This window comes from Sus scrofa, chromosome 13 (genome assembly GCF_000003025.6).
Source record: "Sus scrofa isolate TJ Tabasco breed Duroc chromosome 13, Sscrofa11.1, whole genome shotgun sequence".
NCBI lineage: Eukaryota > Metazoa > Chordata > Mammalia > Artiodactyla > Suidae > Sus > Sus scrofa.
The window spans coordinates 60,946,501-60,964,543 of NC_010455.5; the positions used below are offsets into that span (position 1 = coordinate 60,946,501).

At 38.9% G+C, this 18,043-nt stretch overlaps 1 protein-coding gene across 2 annotated transcripts in view; it reads right to left on the reverse strand.

Annotated features, from left to right (window-relative positions):
• Window positions 218-18,043, reverse strand: part of SUMF1 (sulfatase modifying factor 1) — a 90,581-nt gene continuing 72,755 nt past the window's right edge. Inside the window, exons 7-8 of one of the 2 annotated variants that reach the window (XM_013981911.2) lie at window positions 11,178-11,237; window positions 218-1,331 (exon numbers count right to left, since the gene is read on the reverse strand). In XM_013981911.2, coding sequence (XP_013837365.2) covers window positions 1,221-1,331; window positions 11,178-11,237 — 171 coding nt within the window. In that variant the 3' untranslated portion in view covers window positions 218-1,220. 2 annotated transcript variants of the gene reach the window in all.

The following is an 18,043-nucleotide window of genomic DNA, read 5'->3' on the forward strand; positions in this document are numbered from 1 at the left end:
CCTCATCTACTGAGGGAAGGTCACCGTTAGGTTCCTGGCTGAAGCCTTGCCTTGGGGAATAAAAGTCCCCACAAACTGCTCACATATCAAAGTTATCAGGTAGCTAGTGGACATGAAAAGCTTTCTAGCAAAGAAAACACAGACATCATCACAAAGTCATTTCTTTCAAAGAAAACATAATAGAGGGAAATGGAAAGGGAACCAATGAGAGTGAAGCCTGATTTAGCAGATACCAGTTTATTCAACATAGTGCATGATCCAAAGCATCTGATATTCCACAGCCAACAAGATTTCCTACTTCTCTATTACAAAATACTGGATACCTTGAATATAGTCAATTCAAGGTTCTTGTTCCTTTTTTCCTACATCTAGAATTAAACAAGTTTCTCCATGTGGCACAGATTTCACATTCACCAAAGGCTTTGGGGAGAGGGGGAAATAGGGCTTATAACTGCCCCCTGAACCAAAGGCACTTAATTTTTAAAAATAAAGCACAGTAGAGTCACCCCACAGACATTCCTGCGAGTTCAGATTGCTGAACTTGAGAGCACATTGCTGGCCCAAGTGGGATGCATCATAACCATGTAAAAGACACTGATTTCCTTGACAAAACAAAGTGCAGTATGAATATAAAGAATCATCACTACCACCACCCTCATCCTTTTCTGAAAATAATATATAAGAGAACAATTATTTACATGATTAGTATCACCCAAGTTTCACACATGAAAAAAATTGCTAAAAAATAATCTGTCATAAATTCTCACTATGAAATCACAATAGAATCTGATATACTCAGAGAATTTGTGAGTGGGGAGAGAGCCTCAGAGACCATGTTGTGCACCCTGTCACTGGACCCATGAGGTCACTGAGGCCCAGGAAGGTCAAGTGTGGGACCCTGGGGTCTAATCCCCTGGGCAGAGCCTGGTAGAACACAGGCCTACTGAAACCTAGCTCAGGGTGCCCTCCACCTCCTCCCTCTTTAAAAGACTCTCAAAAATAAAACATGGCAATGAGCTCCAAAAATACATCACACAATAAAGCGCACATGCTGATGCAGGTCAGCGGCAATTTGGTCTCACAACACAGTTCCTTTGGCCATCGGGCAGGTACGTAGCCCACCTGATGTGGAAATTCTTCCACGAGGTGGGTCAGCATTCTGAAGGAAGCCGCATGCACATTAGACACGACTTCTCGGATTCGGGAAGACTCCTCCTGACTCAGCCTGTGGTGGGCTGGTGGTCAGCTGCACAGCGGAACCCCAGATTTGAAGCCGAGCTGTCCGGCGTGTTCTGGCTTCGAGCAGCACAGCGGTACCTGTAGCAGTAGGACTGTGCAGAGAGAACCAGAAAGGTGAGTGTTCTTAGCCAAAGGCTCTACAGGTCCATGTTGTATCTAAGTCCCAGCTAAGGCGAGTTATGCCTACCTGTAGACAGTGCCTCCCCAACAGACACCCATCTCCTGCACACTTGGCATGTATGTTTGGAAAAGGGCAGCATATTCAGAGCTCATCATATTATCCAACATCCTTTACTTTATAAACATGACTAGACAGATACAAAGATGTTGTGTCAGCATTACTTACAACAGTTACAAACAATGTAATGACCTACTGTTCCATGAGTTATGGTACATCCATGTGTTAGACCACTAGTAAGCAGCCATTACAAGACAGGTTTTAATAATACTGAATCACATATGAATTTCTCAGGATACAAAGTTAAATGAAAAAGAATACCAAACTGTATATACAGTATGATCTCAAGCTAGATAATCACATAGGCCAAAGAAGAAAAGACTGGAAGATTCAAAATGCATCACAATCCAAACTGTATTTATCCCTGAGAGTTTCAAATTTCCTACAGAAAGTACTATTTTTATAATCTGAAAAGTTATTTTTACATTTAGAATAGCATTTGACATGAAATCACATAATAAAGCTAAATGGCAATTGAGAAAACATTAATTAAGAACACTAAGATATTATTTAATATCCTGCAGCTTGGCAAAAATTAAACAGCAAACCCAGGAAGGCTATGCAAAACATTTTTTCTTAATATATTGCTCTTGGAGTTTAAACAGTAACAAATCATAAAGCTATGTATTTTTGTGGGGAGGGATTTATTTTTGTTTAATAAGAGCAGAGTACAATACAGACATCAAGCACACCAGGCATGGTGCTAGGTACCTTCATCACTTATTTGATTTGATCATAACGCCCACAGGAATTAAGCAAGTTAGCCTGATGAGAGCTGTTAAAAGCAGCAGAATTTGAATACAGATCTATGGTGTGCTTGCCTCCCTAGCAAGAGTCTATATTCCTAGCTGGAAAGGTTTTATATCTCATGCTTCTTTTCCACCCTTGATAGATTCTCCTCCATGTGCACACATACTTGTACAAATAAGAAAGCCTAACATGTCCCTGGCCACTCCCCTCAACCCCCCCGCACAGATATTCAGTGAAGAACCACAGATTCCTTGATTCAAACACTTCGAAAGCTTCCATATTCCAAAAATAAACATGCATGGAACCCTTATGTCCTCAGATTATTCTTTGGGCCAAAATAACAGAGAATGATAAATAAACTAGTTACCCTGTATACCAAGAGCATCAACTCCGAGTTAGCCCTGTGAAACTGAAGTTCCTGCCGGCTAAAGAAAATGCACAAAGAACCATGTTGAGTAACTTTGGGACTCATGAAGGAGAGATAATTTGTGGAAAGGAAATAGCTCAGCATGAAACAGGTTTTTTTTCCCCCTTAATTCTTATTATTCTTCTTTCTCTCACAAAAGTTGAATGTTTCTAATCTTCATAAAAATTATCTCTAAAGCTGAAAATGAAATTCTCCAGAATACTTCCACCATGGGGGGAAAAAAAAAAAGACACAGTGCTTTGTCTTCTACAGATAGTCAAACAATAGCAACCAATTTTCTCGTTTTCTCTGTGGTCAGTGAGGAATGTAACATATTGCCAATAATCAGGCAGGCAGAGGGAAAATGAATACAAAATATGCCTAAAATAATGAAAAAAAGTGATGGCATCTGCTACAACCTGTGATTGGCAGGCAATGGAAGCTCTAAAATGATTAGAGGTGACAATGCAGGAAGATGCAGCAGAAGCTTTGTTCCATGTAGCTACTCCCTACATTCTTCTTCCATGACTATACCACACATGACGAAAAACAATCAAGTGTTTCCTGATTGCCTTCTGTGTACACTGTCCCACTGGAGATCACAGGCTGGTTGAGGAAGCAGTGATTACACATCAAGCAGCTGCAAAACAAGCTGGAGGTAAAAGATTCTGAGGTTAATTACTAATTCAGGGGAATAAATGGTCCCTTGAAGAATGTCAAAGTTTTTAGGAAAGACTTTTGGAAGGTAGAACTTGACCAGAGCAGGATTTACATAATTATGGCAGTGGTTTTCTTTTTTTAATTAATTTATATATTTACATATATTGTTTTAGGGCTGCACCTGTGGCATATGGAAGATCCCAGGCTAGGAGTCAAATCAGAGCTACAGCTGCTGGCCTATGCCACAGCAACGCCAGATCTGAGCTGCATCTGTGACCTACAACCACAGCTTGTGGCAACGCTGGATCCTTAACCCCACTGAGTGAGGCCAGGGATCAAACCAATACCCTCATGGGTACTAGTCAGGTTTGTAACCCACTAAGGCACAACAGGAACTCCAGCAGTGGTTTTCTGATTTCAGCAGACAGAAATATATAGCCTGGAGAGCTTGTATAAATACCTATTTCTAGGCCACAAACCCAGAGATCCCAATTCAGTAAGTCTGGTGTAGAGTCCAAGAATCCGCATTGCTTTTCCAGCTTGAAGGTGCTGCTAATGCACCCACAGGCCACAAATTGAGTAGCACTGATTTATAGGACTTAGAAAGGAGGAAAAAAGGTATATTAAATCAAGAAAAAATGACATCAGAGGCAAGAAAACGGAAAAATGCAGCCAATTAAGAGGATAGCAAGGCCACAGCCTGACAGCATCAGAACACAGCTTATTTATACACTAAATATCTGAGAACTTACAACATGCTAGATGCTATTCTGGGTATAAGAGATGCAATGCAGAACAAGACAATGTATCTGTTACTGGGAAGATTATATTCAACAGGGAGCAATTAGTCGGACAATAAATAAAACCTATACATTCAAGACTAATTCCAGCAATAGTCAGCCTGGAATAAAGTTAAATAGAGAGAGAGGACTAGACGTGACTAGGTGCTAAATAGATAAGGTGGCCTGCCTCTCTCAGGAGGGGCGTGTGAGCTAAGCTGCCCAAAGATTAGAAGAATGAGAATTCCAGGCAAAACCAATCACTGGGACATTGGATATATGATAAAAAGCAGGAAACATGGGTGGATAAATTGTATGGAGTCATATTAAAGGAAGTCTTCCAGGAAGAAAGAGGAGGTTCGGCTTGACACAAATGAAAACTGTGACAAACACTTTGCTAATTTACTAACCCGAAATGGCAAAATCCAACTATTCAACAAAGCCTTTCTGAATCTGCTCCCTCATTGATAAAATAGGGCTAATAACGGAATAATGTCAAAATACTTCATCTTAGCTTTACACTAAAAAGTAAAGCACTAGACACATGGAGGTATTATAACTGTTACTTTATAATGGACACAACACTCTTAATTAAAGAAACTAACTCTGCCTGTCTTATCCAGCCTCTTTGGCTTAACGTGCTTTCTCCCTATAACAAAAGCATTAGCCAGCTTCTCCACAGGTCCTAGAGATCTTGTGTCAGAAAGACAACACTTTTTCAGCATCTGAAATGGTTATGCGTTTGCTACATAAATAGGAAAATTATTTGCTATATAAATGGGAAAGCTGAGTGGGTACCTCTGGTGACAAGACAGAGGACAGAGTGAGCTGTTTGTTGGATGGCAAAGTTCTATATGCAACTTATGTCTCATATAACAAACTACTTAAAAATTAGGTGTTCATATGTCACAAAATGCAGGCTGTAGCAATTCTGATGAATCATGCCTGCCTGGGACACTGTGTTCAGAAAAACAGATCTATGATGTACAAAAGATTTTTACCATGACCAAGAAGACACTGGTGCATAAAGCATAATTCCATTTTTGGAAGAAAAAATAAAAATGCACCAAAAAGTTTTGTAGAATACTATTAATAGTTTTCTTCAGAAAGCAGGGTGAATGATGTTTATTTTCATTTTATGTTTATTATTTATTTTCTAATTTTATGCAATGAAAATGTTTTGTTTGCATAACAAAAAAAAAGCTTAAAACCAATGACAACTAAAACAGCTAGTCCTTTATTGGATCACAGCAGTACCTAAAATCTTCCACTAACCTAAAGGATGAAGGTTAAACCTTAAAAAGCAAATCTTACCACAAGTTACTATTGAGAGGTCAGGAACATCATATGAGACAACAGTCAATTCACATCATCATTCCACTTCAAAAAGTACTCATTCACTCAACAAACATTTATTAATAAGTAGTTCATTTTAAATTCCAGTAAAGGACAACTAATGAAAAACATAATTAAAGAGGGAAATGGCCTGATTTTAAATGTCCTCATTGCTCTTTCTTTTTTTCCAAATCTACTTTTAGCATCAAAAATGGTTATTAATGATGTTAGGTCTTTGAGTGGTTGAAATATGGGTCATTTTATTAATTAAGAACAGAAGTAGTGGTGAGGACCTGTTATAGCCCAATTTCATCAAAATGGCTAATAACTAAGTGAAATTGATTTCAAGAGCTGCACTAAGAATGTGATGCTGGATTGAGAAACAATCCATTTAAGATAATGACTCTCTCCAAGGCTCTGAAGTCAAGGGGGACAGCAATATGGCTTTTATGAGAAGAATTTTAGGGAAAAAAGGAGTTTAAAGGTAACTATAGCTCATTATGAACAAAATCACTATAGAAAAATCACACAGAACCCAGGTCTCTCAGTTTCCCATCCATTACTCTTGCCGCTGAACTCGATCAATTCCTTTTGCTAGTAATCTTGTTGTAAAATGGTAGGGGTCAGGGAAAAGGGGAGTGAGGATTTCCTCAATGTTGTAGATTGAGCCAAAGACATCACAGGGATTAATCTAACAAAATTCAAGAATGACTAATTTTTCTTGAGTATTTACTATGTGGACTTCACTAAGAACTTCATGTGTATTAATCCTCCCAATAATCCTGAGGTAGATATTATTAGTATGTGTATCATATACACAAGGAAAAAACAGGCACAGCTATAGTAACAGCGTGCCTAAAGTCACAAATATAAGTGTCAATCCAGGATTACAGCCTTTTCAATCCCATTCCAGAATCTATGCTCTTAACTTACACCATGTGGACTGATAGTTTTTCTTTCTGTGTCCTCTTCTCCTTACTGAAGCCATGCTTTGGGTGGATTTTTGAAAAGTTAGAAATAATCATCAGAGGTTACTTTCGTCATGCAAATTGGCCCTGACCCATGATCAAAAGTAACCTTGTAAACAAGGTGATTTTTTTTCAAAATGAATTATATCATTCTTTTTTTCTTTTTATTGATTTTCTTTCTTTTGCTGATTTTCATCTGTGCCATGAGAATCATTTCTAGGATTTAGTTCATTAGCAGTTCATTAGTTCTCTAATCAAAAGGGAAGATGGGGGGAAAATAGCCTTATTAAAATAAAGATGATGGTTAAAATTGATGATGTTTGTAGCAGCTAACTTTTACTGAGTCTTTACCACAAGCCCTGTACCAAGTGCTTATATATTTTGGCCCATTTAGTCCTCATAAGAACCTTACAGTAGGTACAAGTATGATGAACATTTTACAAATATGAAAACTGAGGCTTAGAAAGGTTAAGTAATTTGCCTGAGACTACAGGCAAAGGCTGGCAAAAAGCAGTAATAGAAGTTCAACCTAGATCTAATTCCAGAGTCCAGATCTTAATATATTTAGTTAACGCTGTCACTCTAAATCAAGTGGAAAGAACAAGCACTCCAAAAGTAATTCACAACCAACACTGAGCCATTTTCTTGACTTCACCAAAATAACCAGACTGAGGTTAAAGACCTACATCATCTACAGTTAACTTGACCAAAATCCAAGAGCTTCCATTTCTCTCTGGAAAATCCTGTGGGTCCCACTCAGTTTTGTCATTGCTATTCTCTCTACTGGAGTACTCTCTCCCTCATGCTGAGACTGACAAAATTAAAACTTGTCCTTGGAGTTCCCGTCATGGCACAGCAGAAATGAATCTGACCAGGAACCATGAGGTTGCAGGTTCGATCTCTGGCCTTGCTCAGTGGGGTAAGGATCTGGTGTTGCCGTGAGCTGTGGTGTAAGTTGCAGACATGGCTCGGATCTCACGTTGCTGTGGCTGTGGTGTAGGCCTGCAGCTGTAGCTCCAATTTGACCCCTAGCCTGGGAACTTTGATATGCCGTGGCTACGGCCATAAAAAGCCAAAAAATACAAAACAAAAAAAACTTATCCTTCAGAAAAGTTAAAGATATATAATATAAACTCTAATTGACCCCCAAAATTTTAAAACAAAGAATTATAGCTAATAAGCCAAAGAAGAGAAAACGAAGTGATTAAATACTTAATCCAAAAAAAGTTAAAAAAAAAAAAAAAAGGAAAAGAACAGATGAGACATAGAGAAAAACAAATATTTAGATGGGGTCCAACTGGAGCTGTAGCTACCAGCCTACACCACAGCCACAGCAACAAGGGATCTGAGCCGCATCTGCAACCTACACCATGGCTCATGGCAACGCCAGATCCTTATCTGCTGAGCAAGGCCAGAGATCGAACCAGCACCTCGTGGTTCCTGGTCAGATTCGTTTCTGCTGTGCCATGATGGGAACTCTTTAAAAAATTTTGTTTTGATTGTGCCTTTAGCATGAGGAAGTTGCCAGGGCTAGAAACCAAACCCTTACAATAGCAGTGACTTAAGCCACAGCAGGGAAAATGCCAAATCCTTAAATGCTGAGCCACCAGGTAATTCTAAGATGACAAATTTAAACCCAACCATATTAACAATCACATTAAATGTAAATAGTCTAAATAGAAAATGAAAAGGCAGAGATTATGTCAATAAATTCAATAATGCAGATGAAATGGACAAATTCCTTAAAGGACACTAACTCCCAGAACTAATCAAGAAGAAACAGATAATCTGCCTAACCCTGTAGCTATTAACTAAATTAAATTTATGGTTACAACTCTAGGCCTAAATGGTTACCCTGGGAGAATTTTATCAAACATTTAAGGAAGAAATAATGCTAATTCTACATTAACTCTTCCAAGAAACTCAAGATGAGGGGATATTTCCCAATTTAATCTATAAAGCTACCAAAACACTGATACCAAAACCAGACAAGAAAACAACAGACCAATACCTACCATAAGCATAAATTTTACCAAATTTTATCCAAAATATATACAACAGATAATACATCATAACTAAGGGATGTACTAGGAAACCAAGGATGGTTAAACATTTGAAAAATGAAAATCAATGGCTATAATTCACTGTATTAATAGACTTAAAAAGAAAAACCATTTAAACATTTTAAAAGCTGTAGAAAAAGCACCAGGCAAAATCCACATCCATTTCTGATAAAAATCCTCAGAAATCTAGGAACGGAGGGAAACTTGCTCAAGCTTATAAAAGGCATCTTTGAAAACACTATAGCTAACATCATAGCTAGTTTTGAAAAACTGAATGTTTTTCCCCTATAATTAAAAATTAGAGGAGTTCTCGTCATGGCTCAGTGGTTAACCAATCCAACTAGGAACCATGAAGTTGTGGGTTTGAGGATCTGGCATTGCCATGAGCTGTGGTGTAGGTCACAGACGCGGCTCGGATCTGGCATTGCTGTGTCTCTAGTGTAGGCTGGCAGCTACACCTCCGATTAGACCCCTAGTCTGGGAACTTCCATATGCCATGGGAGCAGCCCTAGAAAGGCAAAAAGGCCAAAAAAAAAAAAAAAATTAGGTAAGAATATCTGTTCTTACCACTTCCATTCAACTCTATACTGAGTCTAGCCAATGGAATATACCAAGGAAAAATAATGAAAGACATCTCGATTAAAAAGGAAGTAAAACTGTCTATATTCATAGATGGTATAACAATCATGAAGAAAATACAATAGAATCTACAAAAACATTACTAATGTAGGTGAGTTTAACACGGTTGTATGACACAAGATAAACATACAAAAAAAACTATATCATGTAAATGTATTTATTAAAAAATATGTTAGAGTAAATGAACTACATTTCAACTTAAAAAAAGAAAAAAAACATTAGGTTAAAAGATGTTATCAAGGAGTAAATAAAGAAGCTTATGAAAATTTAAAACAGATTTAAAATAAGCAAGAAAAATGAAATGTTAAAGTACACACATTCATATGCATGGCACTGGAATATTTAAGTATTCATGATTAAAATGTTTTTTTATAAGCTTCATTTTTGCCACTTATTTTTGAAGAAAAAATATTCTGGTCCTCAATTGTTACAGAGTAAATGGATTCCCAATTAAGAAAAGTGCCATATGTCAGAGACATAAACTGGTGGCAATTAGGGTTTTGAAATATTGTTGTGCAAAAAGAGATTCACCTGTTTTTCATGGAAGTCTGGCTCCCTAGCAAGACAATTTATACAAACTTGCAGTAACATCTTGAATTAGAGAAAAATTCTAGGAGAAGACACAGATGGGTAAATGAATATTTAAAAGTACTGGATGACCTAGGGCAGTGCTTTTAATTTAAAATTAAAATTAGAATTTTAAAGATAAATTTGTTCACATCTTGTTATAAAAGTATAAAGCATAAAATGAATTCAACTCTGACCTTCACCTAAACAACTATATTAAAAATTCTAAGAAATGCAGAAGACACACACACCTACAAATTTACACATATACATAATTTAAAAAGATTCTTTTTAGGCCAGTGTTCCCAAACTATGATGTATATTATGATCACCTTGAGAGCTTTACAATCCTGATCACTTTCCAGAAAAATCAAATCAGAATGATGTGCGTGAGGAAAGAGGCATCAGTATATTTTACAGATCCCAGATGATCCTAATGTGCAATAAAATTTGAGAACCACTATTTTAAGACAAAGTTTGACAGTGCCCCCATCATCAAATTAATAACTTAATTTGGAGCCATTATGAGTTAAGTCTCTAACTGTCGAGACTGACTGAATTACCATGGTAAGGTTCTTGTAATAACAATGTGAAAAATGCCATCTTTGCATAGGGATAGTAAAATGAAAATGAAGTGCTTGGGACACTAAAAATATGTGATTTAAAGCAAAAAAAGGAAGAGAGGTAGTCTTTGATTTCCAAACTCCTTAAAAAGGTTACTCGGGAGTTCCCCTCTTGGCTCAGTGGTGAACGAATCCGACTAGGAACCATGAGGTTGCGGGTTCAATCCCTGGCCTTGCTCAGTGGGTTAAGGATCCAGCGTTGCCGTGAGCTATGGTGTAGGATTTAGACATGGCTCGGATCCCATGTTTCTATGGCTCTGGTGTAGGCCAGCGGCTACAGCTCCAATTCAAACCCTAGCCTGGGAACCTCCATGTGCCACGGGAGCGGCCCTAGAAAAGGCAAAAAGACAAAAAAAAAAAAAAAAAAAAGGTTACTCACGAAACACTGAGTTACTTCACTAACCAAGAATAGTCAGTTCTGACAATGAAATTATAGCCCAAAGAGCAGGATCATTCTCTGAGACTGATGCTTATTTCATAAAGTGCACACTATATACCTAGAACACTTGGGATACTGCCATTCCAGTATCCCATAACCTCCCCTCCATCTATAACTCTCACCTTAATTCCAATAGAGAATCCAGAAATTTACAGGAATCTCAAATAAATTAAAGGTGAGCTTCCAGAATCACATGCTGGAAAAGGCACACAGCCAACCCAGGTTCATGGGACAATAAAGGTCCTCTCAAAAGGTCAAGATACAACAGATGGATATGGTTGACAATAGGTCACTTACAACCTCTGGTTCTGATGCCAATTTCCTCATGCCTGTGCCCAAACTTTTTTCTGACTTCGATGGGGATAGATATGTATTAGCAGAAGTGGATGGGACATTAGGGGGCTAATGTTCACAATGGATCCCTGAACTTGCTGTTAGAACACCAAAGTAAAGTTTTGTGACTTGACTTACCTTATGGCACATATAGGATCCCCCTTTCTTCACCCGGTCTTTCCCAGAAGGGGGGCCTTTCTGTGGATGAAAAGAAAAGAACCTATTAGTCTAGGGAGCATGGCTGCCCCTCCTACAAGCAGGTGTATTTTAGTCCAGCCAGCTCTCTTATGGTTGCCTAAAGCTTCCATGTGTATTTCTGCCTCCAGTTCTTGCACTTGCACCTGAGCACCCTCCCAAATGCCTGCCTTTAGAAATCTACTACACCTGAGGTCCAGCTCGAGTTCCCATCCTTTGGTGAAATCTTTGTAACATCTTAAGCAATCCAACCCCCTATAGTGTTTCTCAACTGGATGACTAAGAAGCTGCCTGGCAGCATCTCTTATATCACCTTCTCATGCTGATAGGCAAGTTTATCCTGCATTGTAACTGGCCTGCTCAACTAGACTGCCAAGCCTCTTTGAATTTTTTTCTTTTAAGGTCACATCTGTGGCACATGGAATTTTCAGAGCCAGGGATCAAGTTGGAGCTGCAGTTGCTGGCCTCCACCATTGACACAGCAACACTGAATCTAAGCCACATTCACAATCTATGCCTCAGTAGGCTTGCAGCAACACCAGATCCTTAACTCACTAAGCTAGGCCAGGGATTGAACCTACTTCCTCATGGCTGCTATGTCAGTTTCTTAACCCACTGAGTCAGAACAGGTACTACTGAATTATGTTTTTAAAATTCTATTGTGCAACACCTAATAAACCCTTTGCTGACAAAATAAATGGATGTGTTTTTTAATCTTTTTTTTAAAAAATTACGTCAGGCCTACTGAGGTATAATTTATAAACAATTATACTACTGTTTTATACTAATAAAACTTCTTTTTTTGTTGTTGTTTTTTGTTTTTTAGGGCCACACTGGTGGCATATGGAGGTTCCCAGGCTAGGCGTCTAATCAGAGCTACAGCTGCTGGCCTACACCACAGCCACAGCAATGCCAGATTCGAGCCATGTCTCCGACCTACATCACAGCTCACGGCAATGTCAGAACCTTAATCCACTGAGCATGGCCAGGGATTGAACCTGCAACCTCATGGTTCCTAGTCAGATTTGTTTCCTCTGCGCCATGACAGGAACTCCACTATTAAAACTTTTATACTATTAAAACTTTTAAATCCATACTTCTGATGAGTTCTGACAAATATACAGTCATATAACCACCACCACAATCAAGATCTAGAACATAGTTTATCTTTTTCAAAAAGACTGATATAGCGCTTACTATGAACCAAGCACGGATCAAAGTACTTTGCAAATACTAACTCATGTGATTTCTATAATAACTTCGAGGGTAAGCAAGGGGCAGAACGAGGGTTCACACCTAGCCTGGCTCCAGGGTCCATTGCACCTCCAGTTTAGAGATTAAAAGTATAAGAAATTGAGCGGTGCCTAAAAAGAGACAAAAGGAACAATGGCTCCCACTACAATGAGAACTGGAGCCAGAAAAAGCCAGCCAAGAGATGAGACTATTTCTTCCAGGGAGGGCTCTGGATAAAATTACAATGAAGATGAAAACAATCTTCTTGCCAGGCTAAGAGCCTCAGGATCAGATAAGCCATGCAAAGAGTATCTGAGAGTCACCAATAAACTCCTATTAACCAGAATTACATCTGGGCAGTCTGAGGGGAATAAGAACTTTTTGCTTTTCCTCTGTTACTCAAAAAGTCAACTAATCATACAGCTTCCTGCTCTTTAGTGAAAATAAGAGAAGGTTGAACAACGTTTCTTATCTTTTCTTTTTCCTTGTCAGAGGACCAGACATAAGAAGCAGAGGTTAAAAGAACCATGTTTTCTCCAAGTATGGCTAACACATTGACTTACAAATGTCAACTTGTGGGCAGAAGCTCATGTTTTCTTCTAAGCATTTCCAGGTACTTAAAGCTGTCACAGACCAAGCTACTGGCTATTCTTCATTCCATTGCAAGGCTACAATATTTCCATGGTCTTAACTGCTTAAAATTATATCTGTAAACTTTTATTGATTACAAATAGGCAAACTATAAATGAGAAGTGCTACATGTGGAAATGATAACTGCATAAGCGTTCCACCCAGGAATACCTGAAGTCTGAGAGACATTACGATAGAATCTGCTGGGTGAGTTTATTATTCTATAAAAGTGGTATAATCACTAAGAATTCACTGATGCAGAAATGAAAGCATTTATAAGTGTGCAGCTATGCCATATAATGGCCACTCTCTCCTACATTACATTTCTTGATTGGGAACTCTTGCATTTCACCGCTTCAGGTGGTTCTCTGCATGCTGGGTTACAATGTATCAAATGACAGTTTAAATTCTGATTAAAGTCTCTCACAGTGTCTGCTATCATGCAAGATTAAATTCTATTGTCGAGTTAGGTCCAAGAACAAGGAGTTGATTTGCCAAAGGAAGGGATGAGAACAAAATAATTCCCTTTCATCACCATCTCCAAGAACGAAGTCTGCAACCAATAAAAATGACACTCATCAAAGTGACATGAGCACTGGGAATTCCCATTGTGGTTCAGCAGAAACTAATCCAACTAGTATCCAGAAGGATGCAGGTTCAATCCCTGGCCTCGCTCAGTGGGTCAGGGTTGCTGTGGCTGTGGTGTAGGCTGGCAGCTGTAGCTCCAGTTCTACTCCTAGCCCAGGGAAAAAGTGACACGAGCACTAACAAGCGTCATCCTGGGCTGATACAACCAATAAATAGAACTTAGAATTATTTTTGCAGACAAACAACATGATGTAGGATTTTCTACATCTGTTTGAAATGCTTATCATTTTGCAAAAACAAAAACAGAATCAAAACAAAAACACAACAGAAAAATTACTATGAGTGTGTAGTAGGCTGAACAGTGTCACCTCCATGTTCACTCAGAGCCTAACAATGTGACCTTATATGGAAATCAGAACTTTGCAGATTTGTAATTTTTGTAATTAGGTAAGATGAGGTCTTACGGGATTGTGGTGAGCCCTAAACCCAATGACTGGTGTCCTTATAACAGGAGGCAAGGACACAGAGAAGGCCATGTAAAGACGGAGGCAGAGATTAGTGTGATGTCGCTACAGCCAAGGATGCCACAGATCTGGGGATCTGCCAGAAGCTCAGAAGTGGCAAAGAAGGATTGTCCCTTAGAGACTCTGAAAGGAGTATGGCCCTGCCAGGACCCTGAGCTCAGAGTTCCAGCCTCCAAAACTGTGAAAGAATAAATTTCAGTTGTTTCAAACCACCAAATTTGTTATGGCAGCCCTAGGAAATTAACACAAGGGGGAAATGTCCCCATTTCTATTTGTTAAAGAAAGGATCAATAAAACAAAATGAATCTCGTCTCTACTGATCACGTGTGTTACTACAGGTTAAAACAACTTAAGAAGCTACCAAGTGTCATATCTGAATACCTCCTCTTTCTGCCTATATATCTGGCAAGAAGAGAGGCTTCGGGGCCCCATCACTTTGACCGCTAGTACACACTGAATACAAACACTGCTCAGCAACGGACAAGAACCCATGAGAATGTTGCTTCCAGCTGCTCCACTCCCAGATACCAAAATACAAACAGGTCTTCAATGCTTGAATGATTACAAGGATGGAGGACGGTGGGGAGCAGGAGCAAGTTTCTAAGTGTTAGCACCAATAGCCTCAAAAAACCAAGGTGCAGCTAAAGTTCCCAGGATAAGAGCTAAAAGAGCAATCGTCTGAGTGTTACTGTAGGGGAATAGATCCTCATCTAAAATACTGAGGGAGGTATCAAAGTCTTCAGTGAATAAACAAATCCACAGTAGACACCACAGAACCACTCGGCAGCAAGACTGGCTTGTTGAATGAGCAGTGAGGCTGCAGGAAGAGGCGTGACCAACCTGCTCAGGGTGGCCAGGTTCTATTTCATGGGAGCATCAATGACATCCTACGCAGTCAAGAGATACACTTTCCTTTCTGCCTGTGTCATCCACAACACAATGACAAGAACAGCAAGAGGAAATAGAGCATTTGACAAATTTTCATCCGTCAGCAAAGAGACAACATGCACTACTTTTAAACATGTGTGATGCAATCAATAGTGTGGAATACCAAGCAGCCATTAAAAGTAAGTCATGTTTTAAAAAAAAAAAAAAAAAATGAGGCCTTTCTGTACACTATATTATACTGTCATTTTTGTTTAGAAAATAACATAGAATCAAGCACATATTCTGGTTTTTTTTTATAACTTGTGTCCCAGTGGGGAGTTGGTTACCTGGAGCAAGCTTCTGGCCCTGGCACACAAGAGGTTGCCTTGCTCCACAGGCCACTCCTCCCAGGTCAGGCATGCACTTGTCCATATGTGCTCATTTTCATTCACTTCAATGTATGGTTTGACCTATGGATTATTTAGAAATGTGCATCTGCAGCCTACACTACAGTTCAGGCCAATGCCAGGTCCATAAGCCACTGAGCGGTGTTCTCATAGATACTAGTTGGGTTTGTTACTGCTGAGCAACAGCAGGATCTCCCTGGTGACAAATTTTTTGGTTTTCCTTCATTTGAAAATGTCTCAATTTACTTTTATTCCTAAAAAGCTAGGAAAAAGATTCTGGGTTTGCAGTTCTTCTCTTTCAACACTTAAGAAGTATCATGCCCACAGGGAACATAAGGGCTAAGTATCATGCCATTTCTTCTGCCCTTTATTAGGGCCTCTGATGAGAAACCCACTGTCATTCACACTGGGTTTTTTCCCTATAGATAAGGTATCATTTTTCTCTAGTTGCTTTCAAATTTTTTCTTGCTCCAGGTAACCAACTCCCCACTGGGACACAAGTCTTTGGTTTCTGGGAGTTTAATTATGATATGTCTTGGTACGGATTTCTTTGGGCTGATCCTCTTTAAGGTTTACTTACCCTCTTGACTATAGATTTAAGTTTCCTCCAAAATTTGGGAAGTTTTCAGCCATCATTTCTTTTGAGTACTCTTTCAGCCCTAAGTTCTTTCCCCTTTCCTCTAGGGCTCTCATGACAAATGTTAGATAATCTTTTTTAGAGTCACAAAGGTCCCTGAGGCATCATTCATTCGTTATCCTCTTTTCTGTCATTCAGGTTGAATAGTTTTTGTTCTCATTTCCAGTTCACTCATGTTTTTTCCCCCTCTGTCCCATCCACTCTGCTGCTGAACCCATTCATGAAGCTTTAATTCTGTTTATTTTTCAATTCTAAAATTTGCCTTTAGTTCTTATTTATGTTCTCTATTTCTTTTCCAAAGCTTTCTTTTTTCATTCATTTCAAGCATGTTCATAATTGCTCACTTAAGTATTTTTTATCATAGCTGCTTTAAAATCTTTGGCAGATAATTCTAACATCTCTGTTTTCTGTGTTAGAATCTACTGCCTCTTTTATCATTCAATTTGATGTATCCTGGTTCTCGGTATGATATGTCATTATTCAATTAAAACCACAATAATTTTTTTTTTTATGGTAAAGGCTGGATCTTAATTGAGCATCAGCAGGTTTTCTTTGACACCATACTGGCAGGGGAGTCAGGGAGCCAACACATTATTGCCAGAGAGGAGCCGAAGTCTAGGTTCTCCACTCAGCCTCCACTGACTGAGGTAGGAGGGACTCCCTCGTTACCTAGTGCTGAAGGAGTGAGAGCTTCAGCTCCCCACATGGTCTCCACTTACATCATGGTGAGAGGTATCCTATTACTGCAAGCAATGATGAAAGGCCTGGGGCCCTACCTGGCCTTCTCTTCTACCTTGGCAGGGGTATTATGGCAACTCCATACAGGATACAGATATAGGCTCCCCTCTTGGCCTCTGCAGGCATGGGAGAACAGTTTTTTTCTGAGGTGCTTAGATGGAGTAGCGTGGTTTTACTAACTAAAAGTTTTCTGGATTTCCAGACTGTCTATTTCCTACTTGCCCCATTGGTTGGAGAAAGCAGGCTTTTCCTGGAAGTTTTTTGGTTTACATCCCTTAGCATTTGTAGGTTGGTGACTTCTTCAGCTTCAAGTCTGGAATATACAGGGCAAAAACGAAATCCAAGGAACTCACCACTGTGTCCTTCTTAGGGTCCTAAGGTCTGCGGCTACCCTGCCTTCTTTTCACCTGTCAGGTACTTATGACGTTCCTTTTATAAGCAGTGTCCAGAGTTTTAACTGTATTTGGTGGGAAGAACAGGGAAATGTACATCTACCCCATTTTCCTAGAACCAGAGGTCAGACTTCCTTAACATTCATTTTTAAAGGATAGTTTTGCTAGATATAGATTTCTTAGTTGATAGATGGTTTTTACCAGCTCTATGAATTTATCACTGTACCATCTTCTGACTTCCATTGTTTCTGATGAGAAAGTACCCATTCATCACATCATTGTTGCCCTGTATATGATAAGGTGATTTTCTCATGCTGTTTTCAAGATTTTCTCTTTGTCTTTCAACACACTGACTATAACATGGCTAGATATATTTCTCATTTGTGTTTATCCTAGTTGAAGTTCATTGAACTTTTCTAATCTGTAGACAACCTAAATACTTAGCAGATCTGATGAAAATTATTTCTTCAAAAATGTTTTATCCTTCCCCTCTCTATCTGGAGCTCCTATTACATATGTGCTGAAATTATGTTGAAATGCTTGATGTTGTCAAAAAAGGCTCTATTGATTTTTCCCCAATTTTTTTTCTTCTCTGATCTTTGGTTTGGAAAATTTCTCTTGATTTACCTTCAGGTTCACTGATTCTTTCTTCTACCATTTTTAATCTGTTAGTTGAGTTTGTCTAAGGAAACTTTTGTTTCTATCATTATATTTTCAATTCTAGAAACTTCACTTGTTTCTCTTTTTTCCATCTATCTGTTGTCATTTTTAATTTCTTGATTCACATCGTATT